Source organism: Pistacia vera, unplaced genomic scaffold (genome assembly GCF_008641045.1).
Source record: "Pistacia vera cultivar Batoury unplaced genomic scaffold, PisVer_v2 Contig44, whole genome shotgun sequence".
Lineage (NCBI taxonomy): Eukaryota > Viridiplantae > Streptophyta > Magnoliopsida > Sapindales > Anacardiaceae > Pistacia > Pistacia vera.
The window spans coordinates 814,539-830,225 of NW_022196268.1; the positions used below are offsets into that span (position 1 = coordinate 814,539).

Sequence of the window (15,687 nt, forward strand, 5' to 3'; positions counted from 1 at the left end):
ATAATAAAATACCAACTAACAGAGAATATATTAAAAGAAAAGGAAGAGGATTATAATTACTTAAAGAACTTCTAGTACCAACTTACTAAGGAAATTTGAAACCTACGCAAACTTCTTTGGGTACTTAAAACAAAAATATACAGCTGTGTACCAGAAATCTTCAGCTTAATGTCACGACCAGCCTGCTTGCCGACTCAAGCATGCTACACGTTGCTTACTGATTAAGTATACTTCAAGGTGAAGCAAACTTAAGGGCTAAGTTAACGACTCAGCAGCTAGGTTAGGCGACTAAGCACCTTCGTTTCCAAGGTTGCACTAATGCTCGCCACCCACGACCTTCGTTTCCAAGGCTGCACCAATGCTTGCCACCTAGGGCTTTCTTAATGCTTAAACATGTAGCTTAGTCACATTAATTTGAGGAGCTTGATCCTATAAATAGGCAACTCCGCCATGTAAAGTTCATAAGTTGAATTCCATCAATACAGAGTTTATATTTTCTCTACACTTCTCTCTCATTTGTATACTTTTAGCCTGTGAGTTTGTGTGAGCGTTAGGCTGCTTAACTCAAGTCCGAAGAGTTAAGGCCGCACGAACTTAGCAAAGATGTTAAGTGCATGACAAGTGGTATCAAAGCCTCGGTTAGCATAACCTCGGTTTTCATTCAATGACAAAAGACACTGTCGCTTCGAAGGGAACCAAGACAGCGAAGATGGAGACTTCCCAAGAACGTGGTCGTCCGGAGAAAGTCGACCCCAACCCCTCAAGGCAGAGAGGTAAGTCTAAAGATTTTCTTTCCAATTTTGACTCACGCTTATCTCGTGTAGAAGAAAGGGTGAGCATGCAGTCGGAGGACCTAGATCATCGAGTGGATGATCTAGAGTCGGAGGTTACCAAAATCCACACTGTCGTGAAAGCCATGTTGTTTCAAATGGAACAATCGCTAAGGACTGAAATGGGGAGAATCCGTGAGGAGTTCGGAGGGGAGCTTGCCAAAACCCGTCATGTGTTCCAAACCGAAATCAACGACACACTTGTTCATTTAGACGAGGTGTAAGCTGATTTAGCACGATGCAAGCGAGCCATGGTTGCAAGGACCGGCAGCAACGTCATTGAAAGCCAAAGGATTGACATCCCAAGGCCTAGAAGTTTTGGTGGCTCACGCAAGGCACAAGAGCTTGACAACTTCCTGTGGGGACTAGACAAGTACTTCGGGGCCATAGGCGTGACGGAGGAAAGCTCGAGGATTGAAACTGTAGTCTTCTATCTCACAGACACTACAAGGTTGTGGTGGAGGAGAAGAGAAGAAGACATCGAAAAAGGTATTTGCACTATCTCTACTTTTGATGATTTTAAGAGAGAACTTAAGCGGCAGTTTTACCCGGAGAATGCCGAGGATGAGGCAAGAGCCTAGTTAGTAAATATGGGTACGGCAAAAAAACGGTACGGGGATTTTACGGGTATAATACGGTAAATGGTGAAAAATACATTTATAAAAATTCGGCTATAAAATTCGGATACGGAAAAAATACGGTACGGGTATATAGGGTTTAATACGATACATTGTCAATAATACGTTTTGAAAAATACGGCAATATCAATCTTAGTTTTAATACTTTTATGGACTACCTGGTTTTGAAAATTCATATTTTAAACATACCTATTGTTAAAGAAAATAAAAAAAAAAGTTAAATTCTTATTCCAAATATTACCATTATTTCAATACAAAATCAATAAATTAATACTAAATCAAAACAGAAAATTCTGTTCAAATTGGATAAGAAATATATTTAAAAAAAAAAAAAAAAAATCCTAATACAAGTATATATTTCCTCTATTACCAAGGATCATGTTCTTTTAAGGCTTTAATCACTCACATTGGCCATAATAATCACCCGAGGACCACCCAAAATGTCGATTAAAATCCCTCATGAAAAGTCAAGTATATCCTTATAGCCTTCCCTAAACTTCCCAAAACCAAAAAGACAGAAAGAATAAAAAAAGAAAAGCAAAAGGTGGGTGTTACCGTAAATTCTCAATCCCATAAACCAAAAAAGACATCCTCCACTTTCCTTAAATTGTTTGGCTTGGAGTCCAGCCGAGCAGATCAGACCAGACCAGACCAGTCATCCTCTAACATAAATGATAAAACATTTCTTTGTAAACTGTCAAAAAAAAAAAAAAAAACCAACACGCTTCTCTACATCTTACTTTACCCTTTTTTGTGTTTTTTTTTTTTTTTTAACAAACAGATCTCACTTAACTACTCTGAACCAACTGCATTTTTGTTGTTCTAAAGCACTTCTTCTTCTTCTTCTTCTTCATCTATGGCTGGCTACAGAGCTGAAGATGACTATGATTACCTCTTCAAGGTGGTGTTGATTGGTGACACTAGTGTTGGCAAGTCTAATCTGCTTTCCAGGTTCACTAGGAACGAGTTTAGTCTCGAGTCTAAGTCCACTAGACAACCTTCCTCTTCCCCTTCTTATTCTTCGATTGCTTCTTCAAATACTAGTAATAAAGATCTGTTACCTTCCTCCAGAAGCGAGAACTGAAGAAGAACCGAAGAAGAGAGATCTGAGATCTGTTTTGTTTTTTTCAATAATTCGCGAATAGTTCGCGAATTATTCGCAAGTCTTATTATACGCGTATAATTCGGCAGATTTCACAAAATACGTATACGTACGTTTTATACGCGAATTATACGGTTGTCCGTACAATTTGCGTATAATACGCGTTTTTACTAACTAGGGGCAAGAGTTCGCTTGCGAAGGATCAAGCAAACAGGTATGATCCGTGATTATATTAAGGATTTCACCGACTTGATACTGGAGATCTCGGAGATGTCCGACAAGGACTCGCTCTTCAATTTCATGGATGGGTTGCAATCATGGGTGAAAACACCATGTGTATCATGGACGGGGAACAAGCTTGTGTGTTGCCCACTAGCCGCTTTACCAAGCCAGAGACAGCGACACTCTCGGCTATGCAGTTCAAGAAAGACATCAAGAAGAAAGAGGAAAGCTACTTGGCCATCCTTAAGCAATATGACGACGAGGAGCCAATTCCACCAGAGACAGTGCCCCGAGAGGTAGCACAAGTACTCGAGGAGTTTGTTGATGTGTCACCAAACCAGCTGCCAAAGGAACTACCACCTAGAAGGGAGGTAGACCATCAGATTGAGCTGGAACCAGGCGCCAAGCCATCTGCCAAGGGTCCTTACCGTATGGCACCACTCGAGCTTGCGGAACTAAGGAGGCAGTTGCGGGAACTACTAGATACAGGGTTCATTAAGCTCTCCAAAGCTCCCTATGGCGTACCAGTTTTGTTTCAAAGGAAGAAGGATGGTTCCTTGCGCATGTGCATCGACTACCAAGCACTGAACAAGGTATCTGTGAAAAATAGTTATCCCATTCCTTTGATTGCCGATCTTTTCGATCAACTGGGGCATGCCCGCTACTTCACCAAACTGGATCTGCGGTCAAGTTACTATCAAGTGCGCATAGCCGAAGGCGACGAGCTAAAGACCACTTGTGTTACAAGGTATGGGTCTTATGAATTTTTGGTTATGCCATTTGGTCTAACAAATGCACCAGCCACTTTTTGCACTTTGATGAATAAGATATTCCATCCGTACCTCGACCGGTTCGTGGTCGTCTATCTAGACGACATAATGGTGTATAGCAAAACCTGGGAGGAGCACATGTGGCACCTCAGGGAAGTGTTCCAAGTCTTGTGGGACAACAAGCTATATATCAAGAAAGAGAAATGCTCTTTCGCCAAGCCAGAGGTAATGTTCTTGGGTCACAAGATCAAGGATGGATAGCTTATGATGGAGGATAACAAAGTGCAGGCCATTCAAGAGTGGGAAACACCTACCAAAATGTCGAAGTTACGATCCTTCCTTGGATTAGTAAACTACTACCACCGGTTTATCAAAGGCTACTCGGCAAAGGCAGCCCCATTGACAGACTTACTCAAGAAGAGCAAACCGTGGGACTGGTCTAATGAGTGTCAAGCTGCCTTTGAGGAGTTGAAAGCTGCAATCAGCAAGGAACCTGTGCTTGCCTTGCCAGACCATACTCAGCCATATGAAGTGCACACCGACGCATCCGACTTTGCTATCGGGGGAGTACTCATGCAGAATGGGCATCCGATTGCTTACGAGAGTCGAAAGCTCAATGAGACCGAGCGGTGTTACACCGTGCAAGAAAAGGAGATGACAGCCATCATCCATTGCCTTAGAGTATGGCGACACTACTTGCTGGGGTCTAAGTTTGTTACTTTGACAGATAACGTCGCGACGAGCTACTTTCAGACCTAAAAGAAGTTGACTCCAAAGCAGACACAATGGCAGGACTTTCTTGCCGAGTTTGATTATGTCTTGGAGTACAAGCCGGGCAAGACAATGTGGTGGCAGATGCACTAAGTCGCAAGGCCGAGTTGGCCAACATCAGTCAAGTCACAAGCGCATTGGCTGACCGAATCAAGCAGGGACTCCAGCATGAGCCATTGGCTCGAAACATCATTGCCTTGGTAGAAGAAGGGAAAAACCGGAGGTTTTGGCTGACCGACGGCTTACTCTACACCAAAGGCAACCGCCTCTACATCTCGAGATGGGACAATCTGAGGAAAGAATTGATCAAGGAGTGTCATGACTCCTTGTGTGCAGGCCATCCAGGTATGATACGCACCCTTGCTTTCTTAAAATCTGCCTACTATTGGCCTGGGATGCAGGATAGCATTGAGGGGTATGTGCGTACGTGCCTTGTTTGCCAGCAAGACATAGTAGTGCAACAACAACCGGCAGGCTTGCTACAACCATTACTTGTGCCCGAGAGACCATGGGAGAGTGTCTCAATTGACTTCATCACATGTTTGCCAAAGTCTGAGGGGTCTGGGAGCATTATAGTCATTGTGCACAGGTTTAGCAAGTATGCCACCTTCATTCCCGCATCCACCGATTACACAGCAGAAGAAACAGCCAAGCTTTTCTTTCGCAACATCATCAAGTTATGGGGCATTCCGACAAGCATAGTCAGTGATCGAGATCCTCGGTTCACCGGGAGATTTTGGACAGAGTTATTCAAGATGCTAGGATCAAACCTAGATTTCTCAACCAGCTTTCATCCCTAAACGGATGGTCAAACCAAGCGCGTCAATGCATTGTTAGAGCTATATTTGCGGCACTATGTAAGCGCTAGCCAGCGGGATTGGGCAAAGCTCCTTGACACAGCCTAATTCTCATTTAACTTGCAGCGGAGTGAGGCAACCAACAAAAGTCCTTTCGAGATCATCATGGGACGACAACCGAACACACCTCTTTCCCTAGCCACATGCTATGATAGGAAGAGCCCTGCAGCCTTCAGGTTAGCCAAGTCATGGCACAAACAAACTGAACTTGCTCATATAGCCCTACATAAGGCAGTGAAAAAAATGAAAAAGTGGGCCGACAAGAAAAGAAGGCACGTTGAGTTCCAAGAAGGTGATCTTGTTCTCGTAAAGCTACTGCCCCAGCAGTTCAAGACATTAAGGAAGGTGCACAAAGGCCTCATGCGCAAATATGAAGGGCCATTTCAAGTGATACAACGCATCGGCAAAGTTTTGTATCGACTCCAACTTCTTCTGAAACTAAAGATACACCCGGTCTTCCATATAAGCTTGTTGAAGCCATTCCATAAAGACTCGGAGGAGCCATCTCGAGGAGTCTCCAAACGAGCACCAACAGCTGTTGTAACATCCTTTGACAAGGAAGTTGAAGAAATACTTGCCGACAAAGTCATTCGCCGATGTGGTGTACCAAATTACCGGGAATACTTCATCAAATGGACGGGACTTCCCGATGCCAAAGCCAGTTGGGAGACCGAAGACTCATTGTGGCAATTCTAAGAGTCAATCCTGCACTATAAAGACAATGCGACGAGGGCGTCGCAGCTAGACCTGGCAAAACGGGTGGGTGGGTCGGGTATGGGTCGGGTATAGGCCGTGTCAAACGGGTACAGGCCCTTATACGAGTTGATCTATGCGGGTCCAATATTTTGGACTCGTGCCCTATCGTATACGGGTACGGGTGGACCCGCGGGTAGACCCGTTTTTTCTCTCTCTAGATTTTAGTTATTACAGTTTAACCCCTAATAGTTTTCAATTATGACAATTACTCCCCCAAAATTCCTACAATTTTAATTTTTTACATTTACACCCCCTAAATCAACTACTCTAAATTGCCCTACATCATGGTTGACATGTTTTGGACAATTCTGTTGTTTAATACATTGACAAGACATCGAGCATATAGTTCATGTTGTTTAAAGGGCCAATTGATTTGATCCAACACCGTATTAATATATTAGAATAATTAGGGAATAAAACCGTTTTATTTCGGATCTAAATAGTTGATTTGGTTTTAAATGGAATGGCAAAACATTTGGTGTTTGAGCAATGATGAATATGGAAAATATTTAGTAAAGATGATGTTTATTATTCCAAATATTGAGAACAAATGTGCAAAGATGAATAATGTTGTCCTGCACATTGTGTAAGGTAAAAACTTCACTTGGGAAGGTCTGGATTAGAGAAGAAGTTGTTAATGGATGGCATGATTTGAGGAGCTCTTTGGCGAACAAACTTCCTCAGCCTGTGTTCTGCATATCTCTTACCTTCTTCAAAGTTGTCAAGCACTCCTACACTTCTCTTCCCTTTCAATAGCCTGATCATATATGTCAAAAACTTATTTAACAAAACTAACCATTAATGCGACTGATCAGTAAACCTTATACATATACCTGACTTCAGGGTTGATGCAGATATTCCTGACAAGTTGAAAGCTGCACATGCCAACCACTGCGCCCAATGCTCCAAGGAGTGGATACACCCAACCAATTCAGGATTTTATAACATTTCCTCTCCCAACAACTAAAACCAGATTAAAACTGAATACAATTATAATTTTCTCACTTTTTCACATTTGCTCTCTGTCCAAACAACTCAAACTAGATTAGAACTAAATTAACTTCCAATTTTCTCTCACTTTCTCACATTTTCTTTCTACCCAATTTTGAGATCAAAGCAAGCAACCAACTCACAAGTAATTTAAAAATTCTTTACCAGCAAACATACCCAGAATTTAAATTCTTCTTGCATTCGGCAGAATCATCTTTCTCAATAGAATTGAAAGGTGAAGGATAAGAAAAATAAACCTGTTAGATCTTCAAGTTCATGAGCACCTACATCAAACGACAAATTCCATCTTGCATATGAAGAATGGCCTTAGTCTTCCTAAGAACTTTGCACATTCTGTAATCATAAACAAAGCATATTAAATTCACAAAATAAAAGAAAGAGGATTAAAGTAATTGATTAGTACATCAATCGCAATAATATACCAAAGAAGAAAAAATTTCAGTTTATAAAAGAAGTGACGAACTGACGAAGTGACGATTAATCGAAGAAGACTGATGACTGATGAGAGATTGAGAGGCAGGAGAGATTTGAGTTTAGGGAGAGTCTGAGAGATGAGATGCGGCCGCGATCTGAGACTGAGAGCTCAGAGATGAGATATTGAGATGAGAGTGAGACTGTGAGAGGGAGGCATGAGCGTGAATGGCTGAAATGAATGCGTGATAAAAAGTAAAAAACTTAGGGATTCAGTGGATAGTGACCAGCAAATACGGGTGCCCGCAGGTTCACCCGTATAACCCGTGATTTATTGGACTGGGTACGGGTACGGGTCACAAAAAATGGGTTTAATATATTGGACCCGTACCCTATATTTTTTACCCAGGTACGGGCCGACCCGTGGGTCCAGACCCATTTTGCCAGGTCTAGTCGCAGCATTAGGTGCGGGAGAATGTCACGACCAGCCTGCTTGCCGACTCAAGCATGCTACACGTTGCTTACTGATTAAGTATACTTCAGGGTGAAGCAAACTTAAGGGCTAAGTTAACTTAATAGCTAAGTTAACGACTCAGCAGCTAGGTTAGGCGACTAAGCACCTTCGTTTCCAAGGTTGCACTTTCGTTTCCAAGGTTGCACCAATGCTCGCCGCCCACGACCTTCGTTTCCAAGGCTGCACCAATGCTTGCCACCTAGGGTTTTCTTAATGCTTAAACATGTAGCTTAGTCACATTAATTTGAGGAGCTTGATCCTATAAATAGGCAACTCCACCATGTAAAGTTCATAAGTTGAATTCCATCAATACAGAGTTTATATTTTCTCTACACTTCTCTCTCATTTGTATACTTTTAGCCTGTGAGTTTGTGTGAGCGTTAAGCTGCTTAACTCAAGTCTGAAGAGTTAAGGCTGCACGAACTTAGCAAAGAAGTTAAGTGCGTGACATTAAGCTTAAAATGCTAACTACTGTAAACAATCTACACACTTTTGTTTATCACTTAAAACAACAAACATTATTAAGGTGCATAGTTCTGGAGCAATATTCAGATATAAATAAAAAAAATATCATTATCCTGAAATTACTTTGGACAAGCCACAGTGCAAAGGAAAACATAGACAATCATAAATACACATTCCACTACATATACTTATAGATAACTCCCCCTAATACTTTTACATTGTTCAATTACTTGCTAGACCCATAAACACTGAGATAGAGATTATGACCACCAAGAGTCCTTGGTCTAAAACCTAAATAAGTAAACAATGTGAAACAGTAAACACATTGTAGCAAACAAAAAATGCCCATTACTACCATAAATATACGATGCACAAAGTGCTCCTACATACAAGTACGGAAAATTCTCTTATATGTGATAAAATATTTTATTCGAATAAAAAAATTTTAATACTTATCCAAAGATTCTAAAGCACCTAGAACCATAACTTCCTTGTATAGTAGATTTTTCATATCAATGTTTTTTTTTCAAATCAACTAAACTAATTTGAAATCATTGATCTTAACCAAACTAGACACAATTTACATAATTAAACCTTGCAAATATTAAATACATTAGAAAAAGATAAAGAAAAAGAATAGTTGATTCACAAAGAACAGAAGTCTGTTACTGCATAATGAACTCAACAGACAACATAATTTATCCAAAAGCTAAATCAAACTATAGAAACACAACTAAGTAAACAAAAAATGAAGACAAACATATTTGTGATACATGCAAAAGAAGTTCATTAAAACCCAGAAAAAAATCTACAAAATGCATGAATGAGATATAATCATAAGCTCAAAAACACACAGAAAACATCATCTGTCATAAACCCATCAAACACCAAACAAAAAATTACTTAGTTCAGTCATCCTCCACCATCGTCGTTACCCCACGATTCTCTCATTTAGTTTTTGTTGTTCAGCTGTCGTCATTGTTCAGTTTTCATTTTCATTGTCGTCGTCGTCGGCCTCAGTTCAGTTTTCGTTGTTTAGTTGTCGTCGTCGATGATGGTCTCCAAACAATGGCACAGCTTCATCGTTGTTCAATCGTCGCCGTCATTGTTCAGTTTTCGTTTTCGTTGTCATCGTCGTTGGCCTCAGTTTAGTTTTCGTTGTTCAGTCATCGTCGTCGATAATGGTCTCCAAACAATGGCGCAGCTTCGTTCACAACCTTCCTTCAAAGAGTTAGAGACAAATGAGAAAGAGAGTTACAGACAAATGAGAAGGAAACGAAGAGGCAAGCCAAAAGTTTTGTTTATTTTGTTTTATTTGATTTTCTGCAAAGTCAACTTAAATGGGTCATGTGTCAATCTCTAAAGTGAATCTTCCTAAATAAGTTTCGCTCTAGATATTGAGGTTATATTTTGAAAGTTAAAAGTTTGATGGCTATATAAAATTATTGTATTGTCCTTTATGAAATTGAAATCACTAATTTTACATAACTGAAAGTACTTATTTGTCGATTCTAAACCTTTTGATTACCTATTTGTCTTTACGTAAAACCTTTGTTACTTGTAATTTGTTTGTCCATCTATAAATTAAAAATTAGTATCTCTGAAAGACCAATTATTATAAATAAGTCTCGGTTAATCTCTTTATTACCTCCAATACTAATTAAAATCATTTAAAAACATTTATGAAAAAATATATTATTTTTTATTCCAAGATTAGCCTTACCTTATATTTTTCTTTTACCTCTCGTTGTTAACCCTTCCTCTTATGTGTTTTCTCTTTCGTTAAACTGAATCATCATTTTTTTCTCTCCACTAATTACCAAAATTAGCATTTCTTCATATCACTTTTCTCTTCATCCTACCCATAAAAATTTTATGAGTGCAACTTCCACGGCCATGAAAAATCAAGAAGATGCAATAAAATAACCCTGTTAAATGTTTACCGTTTTAAATTCCATCAAACTGAAGACTAAGATGAGAAAATAAGTTAGTAAACATTAATTTATGAATCTTTGTTTGTTTATTGTAGCTTATATTAGATAATTATTATGCTTCATTACCTTTTCCATCGATAAAAAAGAGATTTGCAAAAACTCAAACAAAAGACAATTTAAAAAATACAATAAAATTGAGAGAGCTATTTTTTCATGATTATTTTCTTCCTATTTGTATGGGCAAAAAAAACGTCGTGGGAGGCTCAATAGCGAAATAAACATGTTGCGGCCCAAAGCCTTAGCCCAATTCTGGTTGGACCTACGCTTGAAGTCACCTTATGAACTGTCCACTCTATGAGTTGGATTATCCTACAAGTTAAGTTAAATTGGGTTCCAACCTATTAGCCTACAACTGTCCATACATAAGAAATTAGAAACCCATTCTATTTCCTCTTCTCTGCTAAAATCACGAATTTTACTCAAATTAGTAAACTTAATTACAAGAAAACATTTTTCTTTCTTGATAGGGATTATTTCTCAAAGTAGGACTTGGTATTTCGACCCCTTGGGTTTACTATGTAAATAGAGGTTTGCCTTCTCATAATTCATTCAATTTTCACTACTTAAAACTACAAAACTCCCGGTCTAGTAGATTGTCAGTGGCCTCAACTGTACAGGATCCATCCTTTTTGTAACCGTAAATTTTTTTCATCTACACTATTGATGAAAAATGAATTTAAAAATTTATTTTTTGAAGCTTATAAAAATATACAATGGGACTTAAATAACGGCTCTCTAAACCGATGTTGTAGTTAGGGACTTAGGGTGGCGAAGAATTAGTCTGGCGCTGGCCTACGGACTTGCATGATCTGATGGAAGAGAACCAAATACAAAACAAATTTAGAATTTACATAAAATACGTACATATCCACCGGCCCAAGGCAAGGCCCATTCCATCATACCAAGGCACCAACCGCTTAACTTCAGAACCTGAAATCAGCCCATTCACATGCATCGTTTTTCCTTTTAAGATAAGATTTTTTTTAAAAAACAAAAAATCTTAAATTAATTTTTTATTCATTGACTTGATAACTCATCATCCTCAATTAACCGTAAATTATATTTACTCGTATTATAAATGATCTCTCTAGGCATACATATGCGGTAAGTTTTTCTGTTTTATTATTATTAATTTATTCTGCAGAAGGGTTAAGAACTTTAGAGCGTAGTGGTACAACTGCAAAAGCATAATATGGTCGGCTAACAATACTAGCCTTACAAAGACAAAAATAAAGAGGGTATACACAATTCCTACCCTTCATCTTCATGATTTCTCTCTCTCTCTCCCTCTTTTTTCATTTTTTCTTTGTTTTTTCCTTCTTGCTGATGTCATTTTATAACCCCTTTGTATTATCTTTGTAAAGATAGTATTTTTCATTTTATAACCCCCTTTGTATTATCTTTGTAAAGATAGTATTTTTTCTATGGTCGGCACACTATAGGTTAATCAGCACATGCATCGTTAAAAAGCAGTAGAAAGCAGAAGGGCGTAATAAAAAAAAATAAATAATAAAAAAGAAATTAATAATAAAAAACCCATGACCTGAAATCAGCTCTGTTCAGTTAGAAAGATTTACAAAAAAAAAAAAAAAAAAAAAAAAAAAAAAGATAGACGAGTCTCCTCCATCTATGTGACAGGAAGAGCTCCATAAGTCAAAAGTATATACCATCTACCTAGCTATCTCATACAACAAACCCATCAACCTTCTCTGCAACTTCATGTGCAGCTAACAAAAAACAATAAATAAAAAATTAGATACGCTAGGTACATTCAAATGGCAGATGGAATCACGGTAATATGCTTCAGAGGATTCGATACATCTGTGCCTCCAGCATGCTGAACAAACTCAGCGGGAGAGAAGGAAGTTCCGTGGCAGACACAAATGATGCTAACCTCCGTTTTTGTATATCTGTACAGAAACCCATTAATAGTTTTTCCATTGGGACCATTCCCAGTCGTCGAAACACATGGCATTTGGGGAAGGGAAAGAGTATTTTGATTCTGAATTTGAGATTTGGGAGGCTTGCCTATGTCCCTCTTGGATTCCTTCAATACACCAGAGGGTCGATTTTCAGTAGTGGACACACCTTCCATAGGTTTATTTGATGGGTTCAACTGGACAATGTTAGATGAAATCTTTTGCTCGATACAGTTTGGCGTACAGTTTGCAGCTGGGCTGCATTGAGTATTATTTGATGTATTCTTTGGCTTGATACAGTTTGTTGTTTCATCATAAACTTGAGCAGCTTCCCTCAAATGCGATGATGCACTGTGTTCAGACTGGCCCTTTGTATCATTTACTTTTGAGCCATTGAATGGATCATGTTGGTCTGGCAAGGAGTAAATTGAATGACTTCTGGTTTCGCTACTGCCACCACCTGGAAAAACAATAACCATTACATGTTTAGTCTCACTTTGAAGGATAACTCCTCTGAATTACAATGTACATCAGAATCACCTCGAAAATATAAGTCATCAAGATCAAAATATGTAAAGGCTGCGATGTACATCCATCAAGTATCTATCAATATAACTCCGCTACTCAAGTCTTTCCGGTAAAGGAATTATCTACTGACACATTGATTCTACGGAATTTTTCTTTCATAGATTTATTAAGAACTCCACCACATGACTCACATATGAAGTAAAGATATCTTAGGAATGAAAATAATACTTTTTATATTCATCAAACAAAGGGTTGTCGGCCGGTTAGATTTCTAGCACCCGCCAAATATATCCATTTACAACGGGTAAGGCCATTATCTCAATGCTATTCTTCCATAGAAATATAGAAGTTCTAGCTACGAGAGGCCACTCTCCAGGTCATTGCCCACATCTTATTCTTTGAAATCTTATAGAGAGATGTTTCAAACCATAAATTTGATATAAATACAAAAACAAGAGAAATGTAGTCAAGCAATTCCATAAGGTAGCATGTTATCAAGTTATGAAAACTTACAAGACATGCCCACAAAGAATTTATACAACGATTAAACAATGAATTAGCCTTATTTACTGCCTAGTGGGACAACCGGATCTTGGAAATTAGTAAGGCACAGACAAAGCCATATATCTCTTCATTTCTTGTGTTTTGCATCTCTATATATAATCTATGTCTTCCTATTCGATCCTTCTTTCACAAGCTGCTACATCATAATTTATACAATTGTGCTTTTATTATGTAAAAACAAATAATGGCTGCTTCGATATACGCTTGAGCACGATAACAACAATGAACACAGATTGCAAAACATCAACATCAATCACAGAAATATAATATAATGCATAAATATCAGTAATATTTAGAAAGGAAATTAAAGAAAAACATTTGCAGCATCATAGTACCTTCATAAGAAGAGCTCCGGTAATCCGAAACTGCAGAGGAACTGCCCATGGGCGAGCCATGGGACCCTGCTTTCCTGCTATTCTGGTCCGAAGCACACCCATCACCTACATTGAAACCGAGTAGATGACTATGACCTGATGGAAACGGCCTAAAACTCTGATTTACCAAAGACTGCACCACATTCGCAGTCTGCCCATTCCCGATACTAACTCCACCATTTCCCCAAAAAGGCACCACATTCACACAAGGATACGGTAACCCGTTCGGGAGCTGGACGAACTGTATCGATGGGTAAGGGTACATAACCGGACAAACCGCAGGCGAGGAGAATGCAGTTGGATTAGAACTTAAGCTGTCATTTTGATTCATGTTGTTGATATTTTGCTCTACGGTAAAATTGAGATTCACATTTTTCATTTTCATCTCCGCATTACTGTTTCGGGATCCGTTATCTTCTACTCTATTTTTCTTGCATTCTCTTTCGTTTACATCAAACTCCCGTTCTCTAGTCTCGAGTTTTGGTGATTTTAACCACATCTTGTTATCGTGTATAACTCCAAAACCACCGTTGATGCACTCTTCACTTTCTGTTATTCCTTTACGTTGCTGTTTCTCTTGTCGTTTCTTCTTAGCTTCCTGTCTCCGTAATGCCTCAACTTCGCGTTTTACCTGGGGCTCAACACCCATTCTTTCAAGCTGGAGAGCAGTCGAAATTTTTGGATGATTATCTCTCTGATCTGTATCGAAACAACTAGTTCTTGGATCTCTCATACTTTCAAACTGAACCGGTTCGCTTTTGATGGGGTTCACTTTCTCTGACCTTTTGAAACCTCCACCAATTGACAATCCTAACTCCAGCTCCATCTCTTCTTCTTTCTTCAGCGCTATCATTGTACATCAATTCTCTAGTGAACGGCTCAAAAGCTTCAAGCTAAGACTGCATATACTAAACAAACACATGAACCTGCGATATCACTTAAATTATTTTCTAGGGTTTCCTCTCTGTGTCATGATTCTCAGATTTTATGAGAGGGGAAAACAAAACAAGGGAAAGGACGCAGGAGAGATAGAGAAAACTCCACGTGGCAAAACAGGAGAAGTGGGAGAAGGCTGTAATTGACACGTAATAATTTCCGTTATCGGCTGATTTTAAAACAATTGTTCTATAACTCCGCTAAAATTTAGCGGGAATGCGCTTTTGATGTTTATCAAGCATGCGCCTGCAGAGTCGTGGGTGTGCCACGTGGCATACGTGCATGAAGAGCTAAGTAAAGACACGTGTTGTCTGATATTGTCCTTAATAACAGCACTGTGTCTAACATCCAAACAAGAATACGGACACGTGGTGTGAGATATTGGTGTCCCCTCGAATCTCCTCCGTCGATTTAATTTTACGAATGCCCAGGCCAAGAAGGCTACGCAATGGTTTTGGGTTTCGACACGTGTAATAGTCAGGTTAATGTAGGTCCGAGTATCCATGCGTAGATTTGTGGGAGTCAAACACGTGGGTGGAGTGAAAGGCGTCACAGCTCAGCACATCAAGTTGCTTTGCAGCTTTTAGAAGATTGATTTGGACGTGTCAAGTTATCCGTATGGTAGTACGTTGTATACGTGGAACGCGGTGAGATAACAGATAAGGAGGTTTGGCCTTACAGTGAAAGTAACACGTGGAGGTGCAGGATAGGTCTGGTGGGTTGTTAAAAGGATGAGGGGTGGAGCCAGAGGGGTTTGAAAGTTTGAAGACATGAAATGACGCATGGAAGACACGTTTCAATCAGTGATAAGTTGTGACAGAGAATCACGAGGTGTGTTGTGTGTAGTGTCAGCATGAAAACTGACCCTGCTTTATGAATGATTACTTGTGATCTGAAGCCTTGGGTGCAGGTGGTGCAGGTGCAGGTACAGGTGCAGCTAATAAGGTGAGGTCAGGTTTTGTGTTGAAGGGACATTGCTTTGAGTATCAGATAACTACATGCTGTACACGTCAACATTCCATGTC

At 39.4% G+C, this 15,687-nt stretch overlaps 1 protein-coding gene across 1 annotated transcript; it reads right to left on the bottom strand.

The window, feature by feature from the left end:
* Positions 1-11,932: 11,932 nt before the first annotated feature.
* On the bottom strand, positions 11,933-14,789 carry LOC116144165. Its single transcript, XM_031429623.1, has 2 exons — positions 13,688-14,789; positions 11,933-12,720 (listed from the first exon to the last, which is right to left on the bottom strand). The coding sequence occupies exons 1-2, from the start codon at positions 14,577-14,579 to the stop codon at positions 12,113-12,115; spliced, it is 1,500 nt and encodes a 499-aa protein (XP_031285483.1). The 5' UTR covers positions 14,580-14,789; the 3' UTR covers positions 11,933-12,112.
* Positions 14,790-15,687: the final 898 nt, after the last annotated feature.

Coding starts and splice junctions, on each gene's coding strand:
- LOC116144165 (XM_031429623.1), bottom strand. CDS start 14,579: ATGATAGCGCTGAAGAAAGAAGAAGAGATGGAGCTGGAGTTAGGATTG. Junction 12,721..13,687: donor CCGGAGCTCTTCTTATGAAG/GTACTATGATGC, acceptor TTGTTTTTCCAG/GTGGTGGCAGTAGCGAAACC.